Source organism: Gossypium hirsutum, chromosome D11 (genome assembly GCF_007990345.1).
Source record: "Gossypium hirsutum isolate 1008001.06 chromosome D11, Gossypium_hirsutum_v2.1, whole genome shotgun sequence".
NCBI lineage: Eukaryota > Viridiplantae > Streptophyta > Magnoliopsida > Malvales > Malvaceae > Gossypium > Gossypium hirsutum.
The window spans coordinates 14,944,089-14,961,186 of record NC_053447.1 but is presented as its reverse complement, the minus strand read 5'-3'; the positions used below and the strand labels follow the sequence as shown (position 1 = coordinate 14,961,186).

Sequence of the window (17,098 nt, the reverse complement as noted above, 5' to 3'; positions counted from 1 at the left end):
AACAAAAATCCCAAATTGGCCTGCACCAAAAGAGAGAAGTAAAAAAAAACTAAAAAAAGAAAAAGAATCAAAAGAGAAGAAACCCACACCCATTTCAGGTTTTACGGGTTGGAGAACTCGAGCCACCAATTCGATGATCCGAGTGATCAAGAGTCATGGTTGGTCAAAGAAGAGCTGTGGTCAGAATATGGTGGTGATTCGATGGTGAACGGTGGAGATCCGTTGAAGCCTTGTTCGAAGCTTTGAGGTCTTAATCTCGAGAGTTTGAAAGCCTATTGGGAAATATGAAGTGAGATTTGAGAAGAGACAAAGAGGAGTCATTTGGTGATGACGATTGGTTGGAGAAGGCCATGAACAATGTCGACTAGAGTTAAGAAAAAAAAAGAGAGGAGAAGAAGAGAAGAAAAAAAGGGACAAAGATTCAACGAAGTCGCCTGGAGGCTGGGGCACAAAGATTCAAAGGGACAGCAGCAAACTGGGTGGTGGCTCCACCTTGAAGGAACAAAATGGCCGTAGCTAGGGTATCTCCATTTTTTCTTCTTCACGTTCTACTGCCTAACTAGGGCTCTCAAATGGGGCTGTTTAAATCACAACTAACCCTCCAACTGGCCGGTTAATGACAACAAGGAACCGTTTAAATGCCATGCCACTTTTCTATTACGGCTGTAATAGAAAATGGTTAGTAGGATTGATTTGTTATTTTTTGAAAGTTGAGTGGTGGTTTTATCATTGAAATCAAAATTGAGTGACTGTTGGTGTAAATTACCCTTTACGCAATTAATGCATTTCTCACAATAAGTTATGCGCATGTAAAATTAGGCATCATAAATCATTGGTTAAGTAACTAGTGCTTGAAATTAGGTTTGAAAGAAGTGAACAAGACCATGTTTTTGGCATTTGGGGATACTTAGTACGTGGAAGTAAATATGAAGAAGGTGCTAAAAAGGGTCTTGGATCAAAACAAATTACATGGTACAAAGTTAATGCAAAACAAAATCTCATACGCACAATCTTCCATTTGTGTTTCTTTAACAACAGTTTGAGAATCAAAACTCTGATGAAGGGCAAGAATTTACAAAAAATGGGAATGATGATATAAGCTGCTGCGATCACCAGGATTTTGGTAACAGAATTTACAGATTATGATGCATGGCTCATGCGGTATGAGTAATATTAACACCCTTTCTCAATCGGTCAAGGATGCAATTAGCCTTTCTCTTGGCTCTACTTGTTCCATCTAGAGCAAGCTTAGATATTGTTCCATGGGAATTTTCTTCTTCCCTTAGTGCCTTCAATTTGGTTCGATCATTAAGACATACAGTGTGGAGGACCGCAATGCAATTTTCCTTGTTTCGTTCACAAGTGCTTTCCCTTACAATGCGAATCAAGCAAGGAACAGCCCCCAGCTCCCCCATTTCTTCAACAGCCCTTTGATGAGTCGAAAGCATTGCAAGGATAGCCAATAACTCATTTACAAGCACACCATCCATGATCTTTTTCAAAATGACACTTACTGCACCATCCCTTACGGCTCTTGCTTTATTCTCATGGATAATGCATAGGTTAAATATTGCAGAAGCAACATCTTTCATTGCTAATGGATGCCCTTCGTCTAGAAGGTCAATGAGAGGCTTTAAAGCACCTGATTTGCCTATAAGCGTCTTGTTAGAATCAAGAGCAGATAAGGTGAAAATGGCAGCAGCTGCATTGCTTTTTGTTTCGATAGTCCCAAATCTCAGAGCTTCCATAAGAAGAGGGATAACCTTTGGAGTTTCGGCAACAAGTTTCTTGTTGCTGTCATGGATTGAAAGGTTCAACAGCGTCGTAATCACATCTTCCTGGAGATCAGTGTGAAGAACACCACTGCGGGATTTGGTTCCCGAGAGTGGGGTGAGCAGTTGAGGAATGGCGTCCACGGATTCCCCAAAAAGGGAGCGGAACGAAGGCATGTTCTTCGTCAACAACCGCAGCTCCTTCGCCGCTTCCTTCTGTTGAGGAAGCGCGGCGGCCGATAACTTATCTAGCAAAGAAAAGAAATGGAGACGCTCTGCTTCGGTGACACCCTCCTGTATACGGTTCTGAACTGGGTCCGGCAATTCAATTCCTTGACTCTTACACCACTGCGATATCATTTCACTCACAAGGTGATTCGGAGTTAAAACTGTGTGGGAAAGAACTTGTTGGGTTTGAGGGCAAGTCCGATTGCCTGCTTTCAGCCATTTCTCGATGAAGGGTCTTTCATATGTCTGCAGATCAAACAAAACAAGGACCCAGACCCAGATCAAAGGATAAACATCAGAGTTTGTTTTTCAGATAAAAGATGGAAATTAAAAGAAGGAATTAGGCTTCATACCTGACCAGAAGATAAAACAACGGGATCTCTCATAAGCTTTTTAGAAAGAGGACATATAAACTCTTGAGGACATGGCAGCTGTTCATGTAACTTCAAGGACGACGTCAAAGTGGTCGCCGACGATCGTGTATTGAACTTAAGCTCTCTCAAAGCACAAAGAGCATGTTTCGCTTGATCGATGGTCTGGACGCTGCAATCCTCATCATCGACAATAATCTTAACCAGCCTCTGCAATTCTTTCTTCAATTCCGCCGCTCTCGCTCTCAGCGTTGGATTGGAACTCAACACTCCGGTTTTGGCCATCTGATTCCTTCCAGCACTCAAAAATATAAAATAAATATATATGTATCAAAACCAAAGGTGGTAATTATTAGTATTATGAAAACAGGAGAAAACAGAGAATGAGAATACTCTGTTTCATTCTTTTTGTAATCTGCATTATTTCAGAGTCTTCACTCAATATCTTTTTATATCAGTATCCAACGCCATGCTTTTAGTTTAGCATTAAAATAAGGCAAACACTGTGAGTACATACATACATGCGCCATGTGAAGTTATATTAGGTTTGAAGTACATATAGTGCCTTTGGTTGAGTTGGGCCGACGCTGTACTTTTTATTCATAAACATCATGTCTTTTCCGGAAAATAGATTCAATTTGAGGTGCTGAAACGGCAAGATTTTAGGTTTAGTTTCAACTTTGTTATATTTCATTTGGTCCTCAAAATCTTGAATTTCATAAATAAATAAATAATTGTTCCTTGTGAATGCAAACTAGTCAAATCCACACCTAAATCCTAGAAACTTTTAAAAAAATGTTAATGAGGTTTATAATGATGCAAGTGAGTGAGGGAGAAGGACCCACAGGGGGGGTCCAACAAGTGTTGAAATCACGAAATCCACGGCCCTTCCGTGAACCCAAACCTGCTCATCTATATATTTTGACCCATGATCAAAAGTGTTGAGCCCTTCATTCAATAATCCTCGTGATTACCATTAATAGGAGTATGAGTGAGCAGGAAAGACGAGGGTGGGTGAGTGGGCAGGCAGCAAAGAATAAAAGAAAAGTGAAACGGCATCGAATTTGTGCAAATCTAAAGTGAGTGGGTTTTGGATAAGGAGAGGAAAGGCGTCGGTGATGAATGCGTCTTTGTCTTGGTTTTATCGGGATTTGGGAGCCTAGTGGATTCTCGGGCCCACTTCTTTCTCTTTGTCTCCCCCAATGAGGATTCTCTTCCCAAATTGGGGCTGCTTTTGTGTTCCCGTCCGATGCTTCCAACTGCATTTCCGTCGGCATTTTCCTTTTTCCCTATATTCTCCAACTTCAATTTCCTTGTGATCAATATTAATTGCCTTCCGAGGCATTAGAACCTGTCTTTTTCGCACCCTTCTTTTCTCATCATGTTAACCAAAATAACATTTCACATAAATCATAATTTTGTTTGTACCAAATATTTCAATTCAATTAATTTAAACCATATTCTACATGGAAGCCTAGATATATACTTCTCAAAAGATGATACTTTTAGGTTTTACTTAGTATGGAGGAAAAATAGATATTAAAGATGGAAATTTTGTTATTTAATTAAAATATTTAAACATAAAATATATATATACAGGCACAAATTTCAACATCACTAATTTATCTTTGTCTGAATATAAAACATTTAAAGAAATAAAATATAAAAGAATAAAACTCAACCTTGTCTTCTGCTTATTATTTGTGGGGAGAGCCGGAACTCTTCTAAAGTTTTTCCAGACTTCCATTTAGGCCCATTCTAAAGTTCAGTTGGGGTTCCCATGAGCCTCTCATGTTCTTTTGAGAGCCTAGCCGCAGTGGAACCCATTGGGTCGATGACCTGTTATTATATATGCCAACAACAATTTAGTAGTAAAACATGCCCATCAACCTATTAGCTTTGTGACAACAGCACTATCTTATAGGTATAGGAATTTGGGTTTAATCCTAAATAATCTCAATCCTCACCCTCAATTATCAAAAAAAAAAAAAACAGAAAAGCATTCCCAGTTGAATTTTATCACACTGTATTGCTCTTCTTCTGTTTTGAAGTCCCCCAGGCTAAGCAGGCAGATGAAAATTGGGCCAACTTTCCCACTTTGACCCACTCGCATTTTTTTTTAGGAATATACAATTAAAAATTTAGTACTTAATTCACCCACAGTAAGAATATTGATTGAGTTGAATTGAAGATTAAAATATGCAAGTATGATATAATGGAGGAAATGAGTTGAAAGACCAAAAAGCAAATAGAAAAATATTTAGTTTAGACGCTGGCGAAAGACACTGCAACTTCATGGCAATTCCCAAACCCCACTCCACTTTCATATGATGCCACATCTATGTTTACACTACACTCATTTCACTAATTAATTTCACCTAATATAAATAGTGTAATGGCATAAAAAGTTCTCAAATTAAAAATAATAATAATTAAGTTTTTATTTTTTTTATTTTTTGCACTCAATTTGGTACTTAAACTACCAAAATATATAAAAGAAAAAAGGCATTCAAATTTTTCAAGAAAAGCAATTAAGTTCCTTTTTTTATTTCACCCAATTGGATACTTTAGCTTTTAAAATGCATCAAAAAGGCTAGCGGTGGATCTAAGAGGGTCTGGTAGGGGCCCCGACCCCCTTAAAATGGAAAATTTTTCATTTAGATCTTTTATGATTTATAAAATTTTAAATTAGTAATGGTAAAATTACATTTTTCCCCTAAAAATAATAAAATTTTGATTTAATCCTCTAAAAATTATAAAAATATATGATATTAAAATGGAAATTTTACATTTTTACTATCATAAAAATATATATTTTAATTTCACCCCTAATTTTTTTTTACTTCACCCCTGCCCCCCAAGTCGTATTTCTGGATCCGCCAACCGTTAAAGTTAACCACCCCTAATTTTTTCCAGTTAAAGCCACCACGTGTCACAACCACAGCGAGACATGTGGCAAAAAAATAGAAGTTCTAATACCCCTATGCCCGGTCCGATCATACAGACCCGGTATAAGACTATTACATTTGGTGTCAAAATGGTTTTGGCTAGACACTATTTAATTTAAGTATTTATACATAGTATTTTAACTTATTTGACTAAAAAAATTATTAATATAAATGTGTGGAGTCATTATTGGATGTTAGATTATGTTTGGAAATGATTTTAACACTGTTTCTACTCAAAATAAGGGAAAAAAAATATCGATAGCAATGACAAAAACGATACCAAAATCACATTTTGTTTTGGAAATTTTGTATTTCATAGCCTAGGTATCGATACCTATACCCTTGGTAAAATTTGGAAAAAATCAGTTTAAAAGTTCACTAAAACCCCCTGCAATATAAATATTCTTCTCAACACTTAAAACCAATTCAAAATATATTAAAATTACTTAAAACTAACTCCAAATCAATCATAATCATCATATTAGCAAACTACATTTGCAAACATACTTATGGTTTCAATAATTCATTTCATATAGAATTAAAATACTTCAAGTAAAACCAAAATAGATAGAGTTTCAAGAGTTTGTATTTTAGTCCCTAACACATGGGAACACATTTGGTCTACCTAAGTACATGCCATTTTAATTCAAAATATGATACCTACTCTTAAAGCTTTTGAGGATGCGATGAGATGAGATGAGAGATCTCCTAACCCGACTCTACCTCTTTGAGTCTAACTGTTCCTACACGTTAAAAATAAACGCGTCAAGTCGGTGAAGGCTTAGTAAGCACTACAAGAATAAATAGGTAAATGAATCATAACAAAATATTTTAAACTTATTCAATTAGTACATATTTTCACACATACAAGTTTCTTCAACTATACCTTACTTTAATAAAATTTAACTTACCTTTTGTAAGTTATCAAACTTATCTCAACAAATTGATGATTCACTTTTGTTCACAACTCATATTCTTAGCCCAAAGTAGACTTTATAGAACACACCGAATATACGAAACAAATACATATGTGCATTATTATGCACTATTGAATAGAGAGCACAAATGTGCTGTACAGAGAGCACTAATGTGCTAATAATCAGAGAGCACGCTAAGGTCCCTTAATGGCATGCTACTAATATCCTAGTAGTTCTAAATTCCGTCTACTTGGGCATTAAAGCTGAATTTCATACATTTAAATACTTTACATTAATATTTAGGAAAATTTTTTTCTCATTTCTTCATCATCTACAATTTAGTCCCCATTTCACAAATCACAAATATCACTCCTTTTTCACACATATACTTTTACCACAACATCATTACTTAGTGTTCAAACAATATACCATTTCATATTCTCCACCTATAATTTTCTTTACAAATTTCATAATTTCATAATGTAATCTTTTTTTTAATGTGTTTACAAATTTAAATATATATTTTACATTTCTATTCTAAGTAATTCCATACTACCATATAAGCATTTGAATAAAAATAATTTAAAAATCTTGCAGTACTTACAACAAAAAGGTTGAGATGACGTATTTTCTTCTTCCTTCACTCCTTAGCCTTCTCTATCTCTTTTTCTTAAATTAGGTCCTCTTCTTTCTTTTCTTTCTCTTCAATTTCATATAAAACATATAACATTTATATGTTAAAAAATCACAATCAAGTGACTTTCCTATACTATTTAATAAAGTAAACATGTATGATATGATAATTTCATCATTTATTATCTTAGCTCTTTGGAAATTTCAAAGAAAAATGAAGGTTTGAAGCTTGGTTCAACTAAATTAAAAGAAAAGTTGGATGAAACTTGGGGGAAAGAAGTGACGTTTGGCTTGTGAAAAGATTATACATATTTTCATCTTTTCTCCCACTTTCTACACCATTCCATTAAAATATCTCACCTTTTTAATTAAAATGGTCAAATTGCTACTAAGTCCTTAAGCCATCCATTTTTTTTTACTTTTACCCATCATCATTACACCTAATAAATATTTACTTGGCTAATTACCACTTTTTCCTTCCTCATCTTTCATATTTCCTAGCATGACTCATGCAACACTTTGGTTAATTTTTTTTTTAATCCTTCATTCTTTTCCTCTACTATTATATATCTCCTATCTTAATATTTTTCCTACTTTGGCCACAACAATTTCTTTATTCTTTCAACTAAATCAATGTATCTATTTTAAAATTTCCTATTTAAAAAGTATTTTTTTTCTAATTTCTTATTAGATCTATATACTTTCTAATTTAATACTCAAAATTCCTATTTATTATATTTCAAAAATTTTATACTAATTCTTAACCTGATCCATCACTGTATCTAACCCCGAGTTAAAACGCGGATGTTACAAAAGTTATAAATTTATTAAATTCTAATAAATATAAAAAAAATTGTAAATTTTTATAAAAATCGTAAAAAAATCTATAAAATATAGAAAAATATAGAAAAAATATATATAAAGTCATAAGAAAATTATAAAAAATGTAAAGAAATATAAAATTCATAAAAAATTATAAAAATTATCGTAATGAAAGAAGTATTTTATACTTTTTCTATAATTTTAACGGCCAATTGCTAAAGCTAAAGGTCAAAGGGCCTTTTTTCAGTCGCAGATCTAGAAATACGACTTGGGGAGCAGGGACGAAGTCAGAAATTTTCTTGGGGGCCAGAATAAAATTATATATTTTTATGATAGTAAAAATGTAATTTTTCCATTTTAATAGCCTATATCTTTAAAATTTTTAGAGGACTAAATCAAATTTTTATCATTTTTAGGGGGAAAAGTACAATTTTACCATTACTAATTTAAAATTTTATAGATTATAAAGGGCCTAAATGAAAAATTTTCTATTTTAGGGGGCCAGCCCCTCCTAGATCCGCCCTTGACCTTTTTGATGCATTTTGGCAATTTAAGTACCCAATTGAGTGTAAAAAAAAAGTAGGGGCTTCATCTTTTTTTTATTCAAGTTTAAAGGCCTTTTTGATGTATTTTGAAAGTTCAGGCACCCAATTGAGTAAAAAAAATACAGGCGCTTAATTATATTTTTCGAAAAAATTTGAGAATTTTTTATACACTTAAGCTAATAAAATAATGAATATTGATATAATGATTTGTCATATTTTATTATTTTTATATAAAACATTTAAATAAAACAAATAAAATTGAAATGTTTTAATTGAGCCTAAAAGAATTTTAATCAAAAATATTTTATCACTTTTAATTATTTGATTTAAAAAAAATTCATTTTAATATGCAATTTTTATTTCACTCATGTATTGGGTGTACTAAAAATCTACTAAATATATAAAAAAAAGTACAGATTTATATAATATAAATTATTAGTATTTTAAAAAAGTATAAATATATAACACCTTTGGAATTTAGAAAAATTGTCCTCCGTGTGAAATCCACTAGAATTGGCCTTGACAAAATACGGTATGATTTAAACATGATATAATTAAACAATATTTTAAAAAATAAAAATAAATAAAAGCATGGAATAAACGTTTTAATCTTTTTTATATCATGCCTACTTTTACCTATAACTCATCCTAAGTAGAGGTGAATATTTGATCGAATCAAGTGAACAAACTTTAAGTTAATTGAGTTGATGGGTTCTATTTTATTACTCTAATTCGAATTGAAAATTATTTGAATCGAATCAAAGTAAAATTTAAACCTAATTAAATAAGTTTATTTGAATTAAATTAAAAAAAAACATGTTGAAATCTTGTTCATAGTATTAAGTTCTGAGTTAAAAAATATAATTACATATAAATTTAAAAACTCTTTAAACAAATAAGAGGAAAAAAACGAAATAATCAACATGATAAACTTAATTTGATAATTTACTTGTTTAAGACCTCAAGTCTATCATCTTGGATTAAAAAAAAAGGATATAATTTAGTATTTTTTATATATTTTGGGAAAATTATAAACAATTTTAATGTTAGAATATTTTTTTTTGAGAATGGCTAATTTACAAATTTTCAAAACTATCAAGAATCCAAGCAGTATTTACATTAATTTATTTTGAGTTGTATAATTCAGCTCAATTCGAACTCGAAATACCAAATTACTTAGTGGATTGGAAAAAAATAAAATAAAATAACTCAATTTTTTAAAATTGAATCAAGTTTTGCTTACCTTTAATTAAGAAAAAAAATTGTTTAAACATGTCAAATTTACTTTCCCCTAAATGTTACAATAACAATCAAAAACTCAAGTGGAAGATGCTTAACTTAATTAAATATTATATATTATTAATTATTAAAATATTAAAATATACTCACTATAATATCACAATAAATTGTTACATTTTTTAGTTTATTTTATTTTAAATTTTGTATTTAATAAAATTTTTAAGAGATACTTTTAAAACATTCAACCTAGTAGTTTTTAATATATTAATTATATTATTCAAAAAAAATATTTATTATAAAAATAATAAATTAATTAAACTAATAAAAATTAAGGTTCAAAATTTTTATAAGGCATAATTATTTATTTGGCTCTTTAATTTTATAAAAAATCATTTTAGTCTTTTATTTAATTTTTCGTCTTTTTTAGTTCTTGAACGGACATTATTTGTCAAATTACTTTAAAATAGATGAAAAATTTAATATCATGTTAGCAATTAATTATTTTTAAAAATATTTTTTATAATCTTTAGTTTTTAAAAAATATATTTTTATATTTTTTATTTTTAAAAATTTAATTAATTATTGAGGCAATATCTGACGTAAAAATTTCAATTAGATAATTTTGCAAAAAAGGTAAATTTAAAGTAATGTAGTACGAGTGAAAAGGAAGAAGAAGTGGCCCCCCACCAGTTGAGCTCCGCCTCCCTAATAGCCGTCGACTTTCCCCGTCTTTAAAAAAAGCCGAAATAAAGTATGGTATCCATTTCACCATCTTTCTTTGTCAGTCATTAATTGCCCTTTGCCCTGCTTTTTAAACTACACTCTTGCTTTCAACACCTGCCCTTCCCTCCTTTATTTTATTTATTTAGTTTCCATCGTTTCCCAATCGCTTCGTCGCATCCAAACTTGTGTGGCTTTTGAAATCGGCCGATGTTAATCTGTACAAGTGGCGCTCAGATTCTTCTTTTTATCTTCCATTATTTATTTTCAGGTTACAGACTATCACGTGATCAGATTGGCTAATTCTGATGCATATTTGCCGCGTTACACTATTATTTAGTAATAAAATATACATTTTGTTTATTTACATATGATTTTTTTGGAAACACGGTTTTCTCGTCTGACCAAATTATCTCGTACGGACGAACAAACTGCCGTTGACGGCGTCCTCGAAGCCAACGTAGCGGCATTGGACGTTGTTGATCGTCGCGGGGCTCAGTGAGCTGTTGTTTGCTTGGATCTGGTTCGTCGTCCGACGGTACGGACCGAACCATTTGTTCTGCATGTAACGGTGTTTTCTCCAAGGTGGGAGGGATAACTGTTTGCTCTTCAACGATCTTTTTGCCGAATCACTCATGACATTGACCATCTTTTTCAATTCCTCGCTTTTCCCCACGAAAACCCTAGGCAAATACTGCAATAGCCTCGAGTAGTCGCTCGTCGGCCTCGCGATCTCGAACTCGGAGGCAAAATCAAGGTCAACGAAGTACCTGGTTTGCCGCGTGGGTGATATCGATTGCACCACGTCGATGAACTCGTAGTTTCCGGCGGTTAGACCACCAGAAGAACCCCACTTGGTCTTGCAGATCGCTGCATTGTAGCCGACCTGGCGAAGATAAGCCATTACTTTACGCCTGAAAATAGCTTTATCCGTCTTGAAAAACGAAAGCATTTCTATTGCATTCAAAACGGTATCCGTGAGCCGATTTAAGTAAGAACCCGTGCTGTTAAGAAAGGAGGACTTGATAATGATCTGGAGGGAGTCAGCAGCATCAATGTTGGAGTCGACTAGTTCAGAGTCGGATCGGTAACCGGTTTGTTCAGCGGCACCGTGATCATCTTCCAAGAAACTATGAACGAGTTCCGAGAGGCAGGGAGAGTCGTCATGGGTGGAGTCCGATTGTTCGCTTCCACTGCTGGAGTAGCGGAGGCCGACGAGTTGCGCCTTGACTCTGTCGTCGAGCGGGTCAGTAACTCGTTTGACTCTTGTACCAGAAGTAGCCATTAATGTTTTTGTTTTCCCTGAATGGGCATTTGTGTTAGAAGGGGTTGTTGGTTGAGATAAATAAGGGATGAGAAGGGAGTAAGGGCAAAGGAACTTTAAGACGAAACCATTTATATATATTAAGTAGGGAAAAAAGGGAATTTAGGGCGGAATATTCCAAGGAAGTGTGTCGCAGTGCAAAGGAGTGAAATGCTTTGGAAGTTGGATGATTGGAGGAGTACAAGTTTAAATTTAAAAAGAAGAAGCAAGGAGACGGGATGTAGCTATAGGCGTGTAAATGGTGTACACGTGGGTGGGAGCATATCCAACCCTACCCAAGGTTTATTCCGGTGATATCATGTACCCACATCACTCCTTGTTTATTCATTCAAAAATTATAACCAAATTATAATTAGATGTAATGTGATAAGAGATTCCATAAAAATAAATAAAAAATGGATGGAGTTAGAAATTTGGGGGTTGAAGAGGAAGTGGTGGCTCTTCATGAAAGGGAAGGGTGAGTGGATGAAGAGCTGAATTCAGGACTTGGGTGGTTGGAAGTTGGAATATTGGTGATGAAGGCGGTGTAAAGCCTTTGAGGCAGGATGAGGCTACATTGTCCAACAAAATCATCCTACATCTTACCCCCAAAAAAGAAATGTTAGAAGCCCATCTGAATGACGTTGAGATTGGGCCGTTTAGTAAGTTATTAAGTAGGCTGCAAACTTCTTAAATTGGGTTAATCATATCCCCTAAACTCGCTTTAGCCAATCTGTTTAATTTAATTTTCCTTGTCAAACGGAAAGCGGACATCTCAGTTGTCTCTCACGCTGCCAACGTGGGAAGTTTTTAAATTTTACTTTATATTGATTTTTTTAATTTACAGAAAATATATATATAAATAAAAATGGAAAATAATACATTCGAAAAATAAATATGTCAAATTGAATTATTATAAGAGATAGTATTCTTATTTTAATAAAAAATTTAAAGTAAATTTCAATTATAAACAAAATTGTTCTTTTAAACTTAATGAATTTTAATTAGAAATTATTTCCGATTTTAAATATAAAGGAAATATTGAACTAAATTATGTATTATATGTTGATTTAGACGTGTACTCAATAATTATAATATTGTCAATTTTAGGATTTTCTATTTGATTGTGTAACTTATGGGTTTAATATATATTTTGTCTTCAACTATCTAATCCGCATACCACGTAGTTGATATTTAAACTTTCATCATTTTTTTTTTGATAATTTGATACATTCAAAATCAATAACACAATAAAATTAAGACACGTGGAATATACAAATATAAAAATAATAAAGTAGGAAAACAAAAAAAATCTTATATTAAAAAAATAAAGTATTTATATTAAATTTTTTAATATATATATATGAATTTTTAAAAAATGAATGTTTAATGGAGACATAGATATTTAATTCCTTTGAATATGGACATTTGTTGTTGAAGTTAATCTTTTATTTGAAATAAAAAAAATCTAGAAAGTTTTCTAGATTGGATATAACTACGTTTTTATAAAAAAATTAAAGGTAAACTACAATAATAGTCACTGGACTTATCCAAGGTCACGGTAGCTTGTCCGACCCAATTAGATAAAACCTTTGTGCTTTAGGCAAGTTCAGCTAGACTCGAATCCAACTTAAATAATAATAAATATTTTTTAATTTAAATTCAATTTTAAAATGCAAAAAAATCAATTTAAAATATATTTTTATTACTTTATTAGTTTTTGAACAATAAAATGAGCTTTTTAAGCGAGCTTGGGCAAGAATTTTTTTTTTTTTGGAATTGCCTCAACTCAATCCATGAACAATTCTAGTAGTCACCAAACTATTAATATTTTTTTTGGTCGTCCAACTATGAAAAGTTACAAAATAGTCACTCAACTATTCAATTTTGTTTTTTTGTCACTAATTAGCTAACGATGTCAAATTTAAAATTGGCATAACAGGAACTTTAACTGTCAACATTTATACATTGTGTTAATTTAGTATTGATTCTAAAAAATCTAATCCTCAGCATTTACATATTGTGTAATTTGGTCTTTTTTGTAATTTGTCTTTTTTTGTGACCTTTTCACCTAAAAGGCTAAAAATAAATAAATTTATCAGCTAAATTTCATTGAAATATACAAAAGAAATAAAAATACTCAAAAATCGAATATAATAATTTTCATCTTTTCTCATTCCTTTAAAATTATCCCTCGATGTCACAAAGGAAAACAAAATTGCCAAAAAAAGATTACACAATGTGTAAATGTCGAAATTTAAATTTTTTGAAATTAAAACTAGATTAACAAGATTTATAAATGTTAAGGATTAATGTTGGTATTATGTCAATTTTAAATATTGTCATTATTAATCAACCGGTGACCAAAAAATACAAAATTGAAATGATGGGTGAAAAAAAATCAATAATAATTAAGTGACTACTAGATAATTAGATAAATAAAATTGAAAATCCTATGTATTAGCGGTTTAATGTGTGGCACTGGCAGCTGCTGGTTTTGGAGAAGGCACCGTCCAATAATATTTTAATAGAAAGGTATTATTATATCCAAAACAAAGAAGAAAGCACTCAACCAGCAATGCTTCATCACCATTTAAATAAATAAATAAATAAAAAAAACTTTCTCATTATTATAAAAATCCTTTACCCTTTCTTGTGGGGTTATAATTTGAATAAAATGAGATTTTAATTTACTGAACCCGTGTCAAGTAGAAGACAAGAAACAGAAAAACCGGAAAGAGAATATTACTTCTTAATGATCAAGTTTTGTAGAAGAAAAAAGGGTGGTGGTGCTTGCTACCGTAAGCCACCAAGCTGGCCCGCACTGCCTCTGCCTCTAGTAGTTTCCTTAGATTGGGTTTTTATGTTAAAAAGTCTGCTTTAATATATAATTTCAAACTGCTCATTACTGTACTGTTAACCACCTAAACAGATGTCAAATATGAATCAATGATGGGATTGGAATTTAATAAATTGGACCCCCCCTTTTTTTTGTGTAACATTTGATAAAGATTTTCAGGCACATGCCTTGCACACTACAATCACAACATTTGTTGAAATTTTGTCATCCAATAACAAGTAAAGCTACATAAAGGTCCTTATAGCTTTTGTAAAAATTTAGATGATATTGCATTTCCTTAGTGTAGATCTTTTTAAATCCCATTGTGTCTAAAATGTTATAAATTTTAATATCTTATTTTTGTATTTTTAATTAAGAATTGTCTGTCTAACTTATCATTATATTTGTTTTCAATGGTTTTTAAAATGATATAGTGTATGTGCCACTTCACATTAATGTATCAACATTTGAAAAAGTTGTATTTCGGCATAAAAAGGGAGGATTGGAGAATGGTAAGTATGGTTTTGGAAACGAGTCGCTCCCACATGGGTTGCATTCTAATTAGGTCCTTTTGTATCTATGCATTACAGGGTTTAGCGTAGAAATAAATATGAATGGAGTGAAATGAAGGTGGTTTGAAACTCAAGCTTTTGAGCTCTACTTTCACATTTTTGTGCCATTCCTGGATTGCTTCTGAAATTTAAGAGCTTCAAGTCTCCAGCTGGCGAAGAAATTAAAGATTGATAGACGGTGCCAAAACAAGGGGTAACGCAAGCAGTCGTTGTTGACTTGGGACCATAATTCAAACCCATGCATGCACATATATATATGCTTTTAATTGCTTCCATAACTAAAACTTATGTTCAATCTGCCAAGTATGTTTTAATTTCCTCACGTTTATCTTATTTTAATCTTGTAGGACCACGTCTCTTGCATCGCTATTTTTAACTACTTCACTCGTATTTTAATTGATTGCCTCTGTGATGATTAGGCTACCACTGAGTACCAACATTAATGAAAGCCAAATTTGGATTTACCATTTTCTGTTTGGAGACCACAGTGGGTTTTCTTTAAATGCAAAATTCAATTTTAATCATTTAAATTTTAAAATTGTCCACGAAAAATCAAGCTATCACGTTTTTTGCAAATGATATATGATGGTGATGTAATAAACATGAACAAAATGTTCAAAGAAAGACACCTGAAATCAAAGATCTAGGCAAATGTGGAATATTTGTGCTTTTGAAAATTGAAATTTTAATTTGGGTAAGAATATTGGCTGATACATGGTTCCCATTGGAAGAATACATTTTTAATAGCAAAGCAAGTTTGTGATTGATGAAACATAATGGTAATTAAATAGAATTTTAGACTATATGTTATCAACACTCAAATTAACATTAACTACTTATCTAAACACTCTAGTTTAGTTTTTGTTTTTCCACTCTTTCTTCTATACCATATCACTTTTTTTTTTTTATATTTTTAATTATATGAGTTGGTACCATCATGTTTTCATCTTTTAAATCTACTAAAACTTCAACTATACTAATTTAATCAATATATTTTCGCTTTTCACTTAGAATGTAATTGATTCTTGATCTGATGCAAACAATTGTACAGGTGAGTTTTAGTACTGATAACAATGATTAAATTTTACAAATCTTCTATAATTATCACTTAGGCAATCACATGGTTAAGTTCCATGACAAACAAAAACCTTCATCTCCTGAGACTGTTTGGTTTTAATTTTGTATATAAATGTAAGCAGAGTTTATAAATAACGAAATGCAATATTACTAAAATTCAAATTTTATAAAAATTGAAAAAGGCTTCTAATTCAATGAATTTGGTTATCAGATTACTAAACACGTGCATGTGAGTAAGCAATCCTCATCCCTAAATAAATAAATAAATGAAATTTTATGTATATGTTATTGGGATTGTGAGTTTTGGCTTGAAGACTGAATTCAAGATCAATGTTTTAATTTTTTTTAAAAACAAAAAAAACAAAGCTTGCACCCAGTGAGAATAGTAGGTTAAAGGAAACCAAAAAGAAAGGCACTTGGACCAAATGAAAAAGAAATTAAAAAAAAGGGGGAAGCCAGTTATTAAATGGTTTCATTATGAAATAAGATTCTTAAAATCAGCTGTCCAAACTGCCACCGCAATTGCAGCTACTGATTTGGGAGTAGTCCCAAACGAACCAAGACCAAAATATAGCAGATAAGGAAAAGCCAAAAGACCCTCTCTCTAACACTCGTTTAAGGATGGATTAATTTACCGAGACTTTAAATAAAATTATTAAATTTAAAAGCTTCAACATTCAATGTCTGAATCCTATTCAATCAAACCTCCTATAATATTGTAAGATACATATAATATAATATTATAATGTAAATAGTACAAATATGTATGTTTTTTATATACCAATTTGGTGCGGTAGTTGCTCACGTGCCCCTTAATCACGTGGTTAAGAGTTTGGGATGAAGCACATACTGTTTACATTTATGGAGAACAGTTATGGTGAGGAAGACTAGTCACTGCGACTGGCAGTGGATATCTTGGTTTTGAACTATAGGCGGGCCAAAAACAAAATTAAATATTACTTCTTTTGGTTCCCTCAAACATCATTTGCACAGTTAATAAGATAGATGCATGCATGGATTTATATTGCATTAATTTGCAAAACCTTTGGAATTTAATTTCATGTTTGCTTGTTGAAAGGTTAATTGTCCATAAATAAAAATTGTGTTTTCCC

General features: G+C 31.9%; 2 protein-coding genes across 2 annotated transcripts; both read right to left on the bottom strand.

Moving 5' to 3' along the window:
- Positions 1–957: 957 nt before the first annotated feature.
- Positions 958–3,026, bottom strand: LOC107912534 (U-box domain-containing protein 9). Its single transcript, XM_016840745.2, has 2 exons — positions 2,354–3,026; positions 958–2,246 (listed from the first exon to the last, which is right to left on the bottom strand). The coding sequence occupies exons 1-2, from the start codon at positions 2,654–2,656 to the stop codon at positions 1,155–1,157; spliced, it is 1,395 nt and encodes a 464-aa protein (XP_016696234.2). The 5' UTR covers positions 2,657–3,026; the 3' UTR covers positions 958–1,154.
- A 7,400-nt stretch (positions 3,027–10,426) lies between these two features.
- LOC107912535 (uncharacterized) lies at positions 10,427–12,011 on the bottom strand. Its single transcript, XM_016840747.2, has one exon. It carries the CDS (start codon positions 11,478–11,480, stop codon positions 10,605–10,607), a length of 876 nt encoding a protein of 291 aa, XP_016696236.1. The 5' UTR covers positions 11,481–12,011; the 3' UTR covers positions 10,427–10,604.
- Between the last annotated feature and the right edge of the window lie 5,087 nt (positions 12,012–17,098).

Excerpts from the sequence above, each read along its gene's own strand:
- LOC107912534 (XM_016840745.2), bottom strand. The coding sequence starts at position 2,656 with ATGGCCAAAACCGGAGTGTTGAGTTCCAATCCAACGCTGAGAGCGAGA. Across the intron at positions 2,247-2,353 it reads TTGTTTTATCTTCTGGTCAG|ACATATGAAAGACCCTTCAT; the intron begins GTATGAAGCCTA and ends TTTGATCTGCAG.
- LOC107912535 (XM_016840747.2), bottom strand. The coding sequence starts at position 11,480 with ATGGCTACTTCTGGTACAAGAGTCAAACGAGTTACTGACCCGCTCGAC.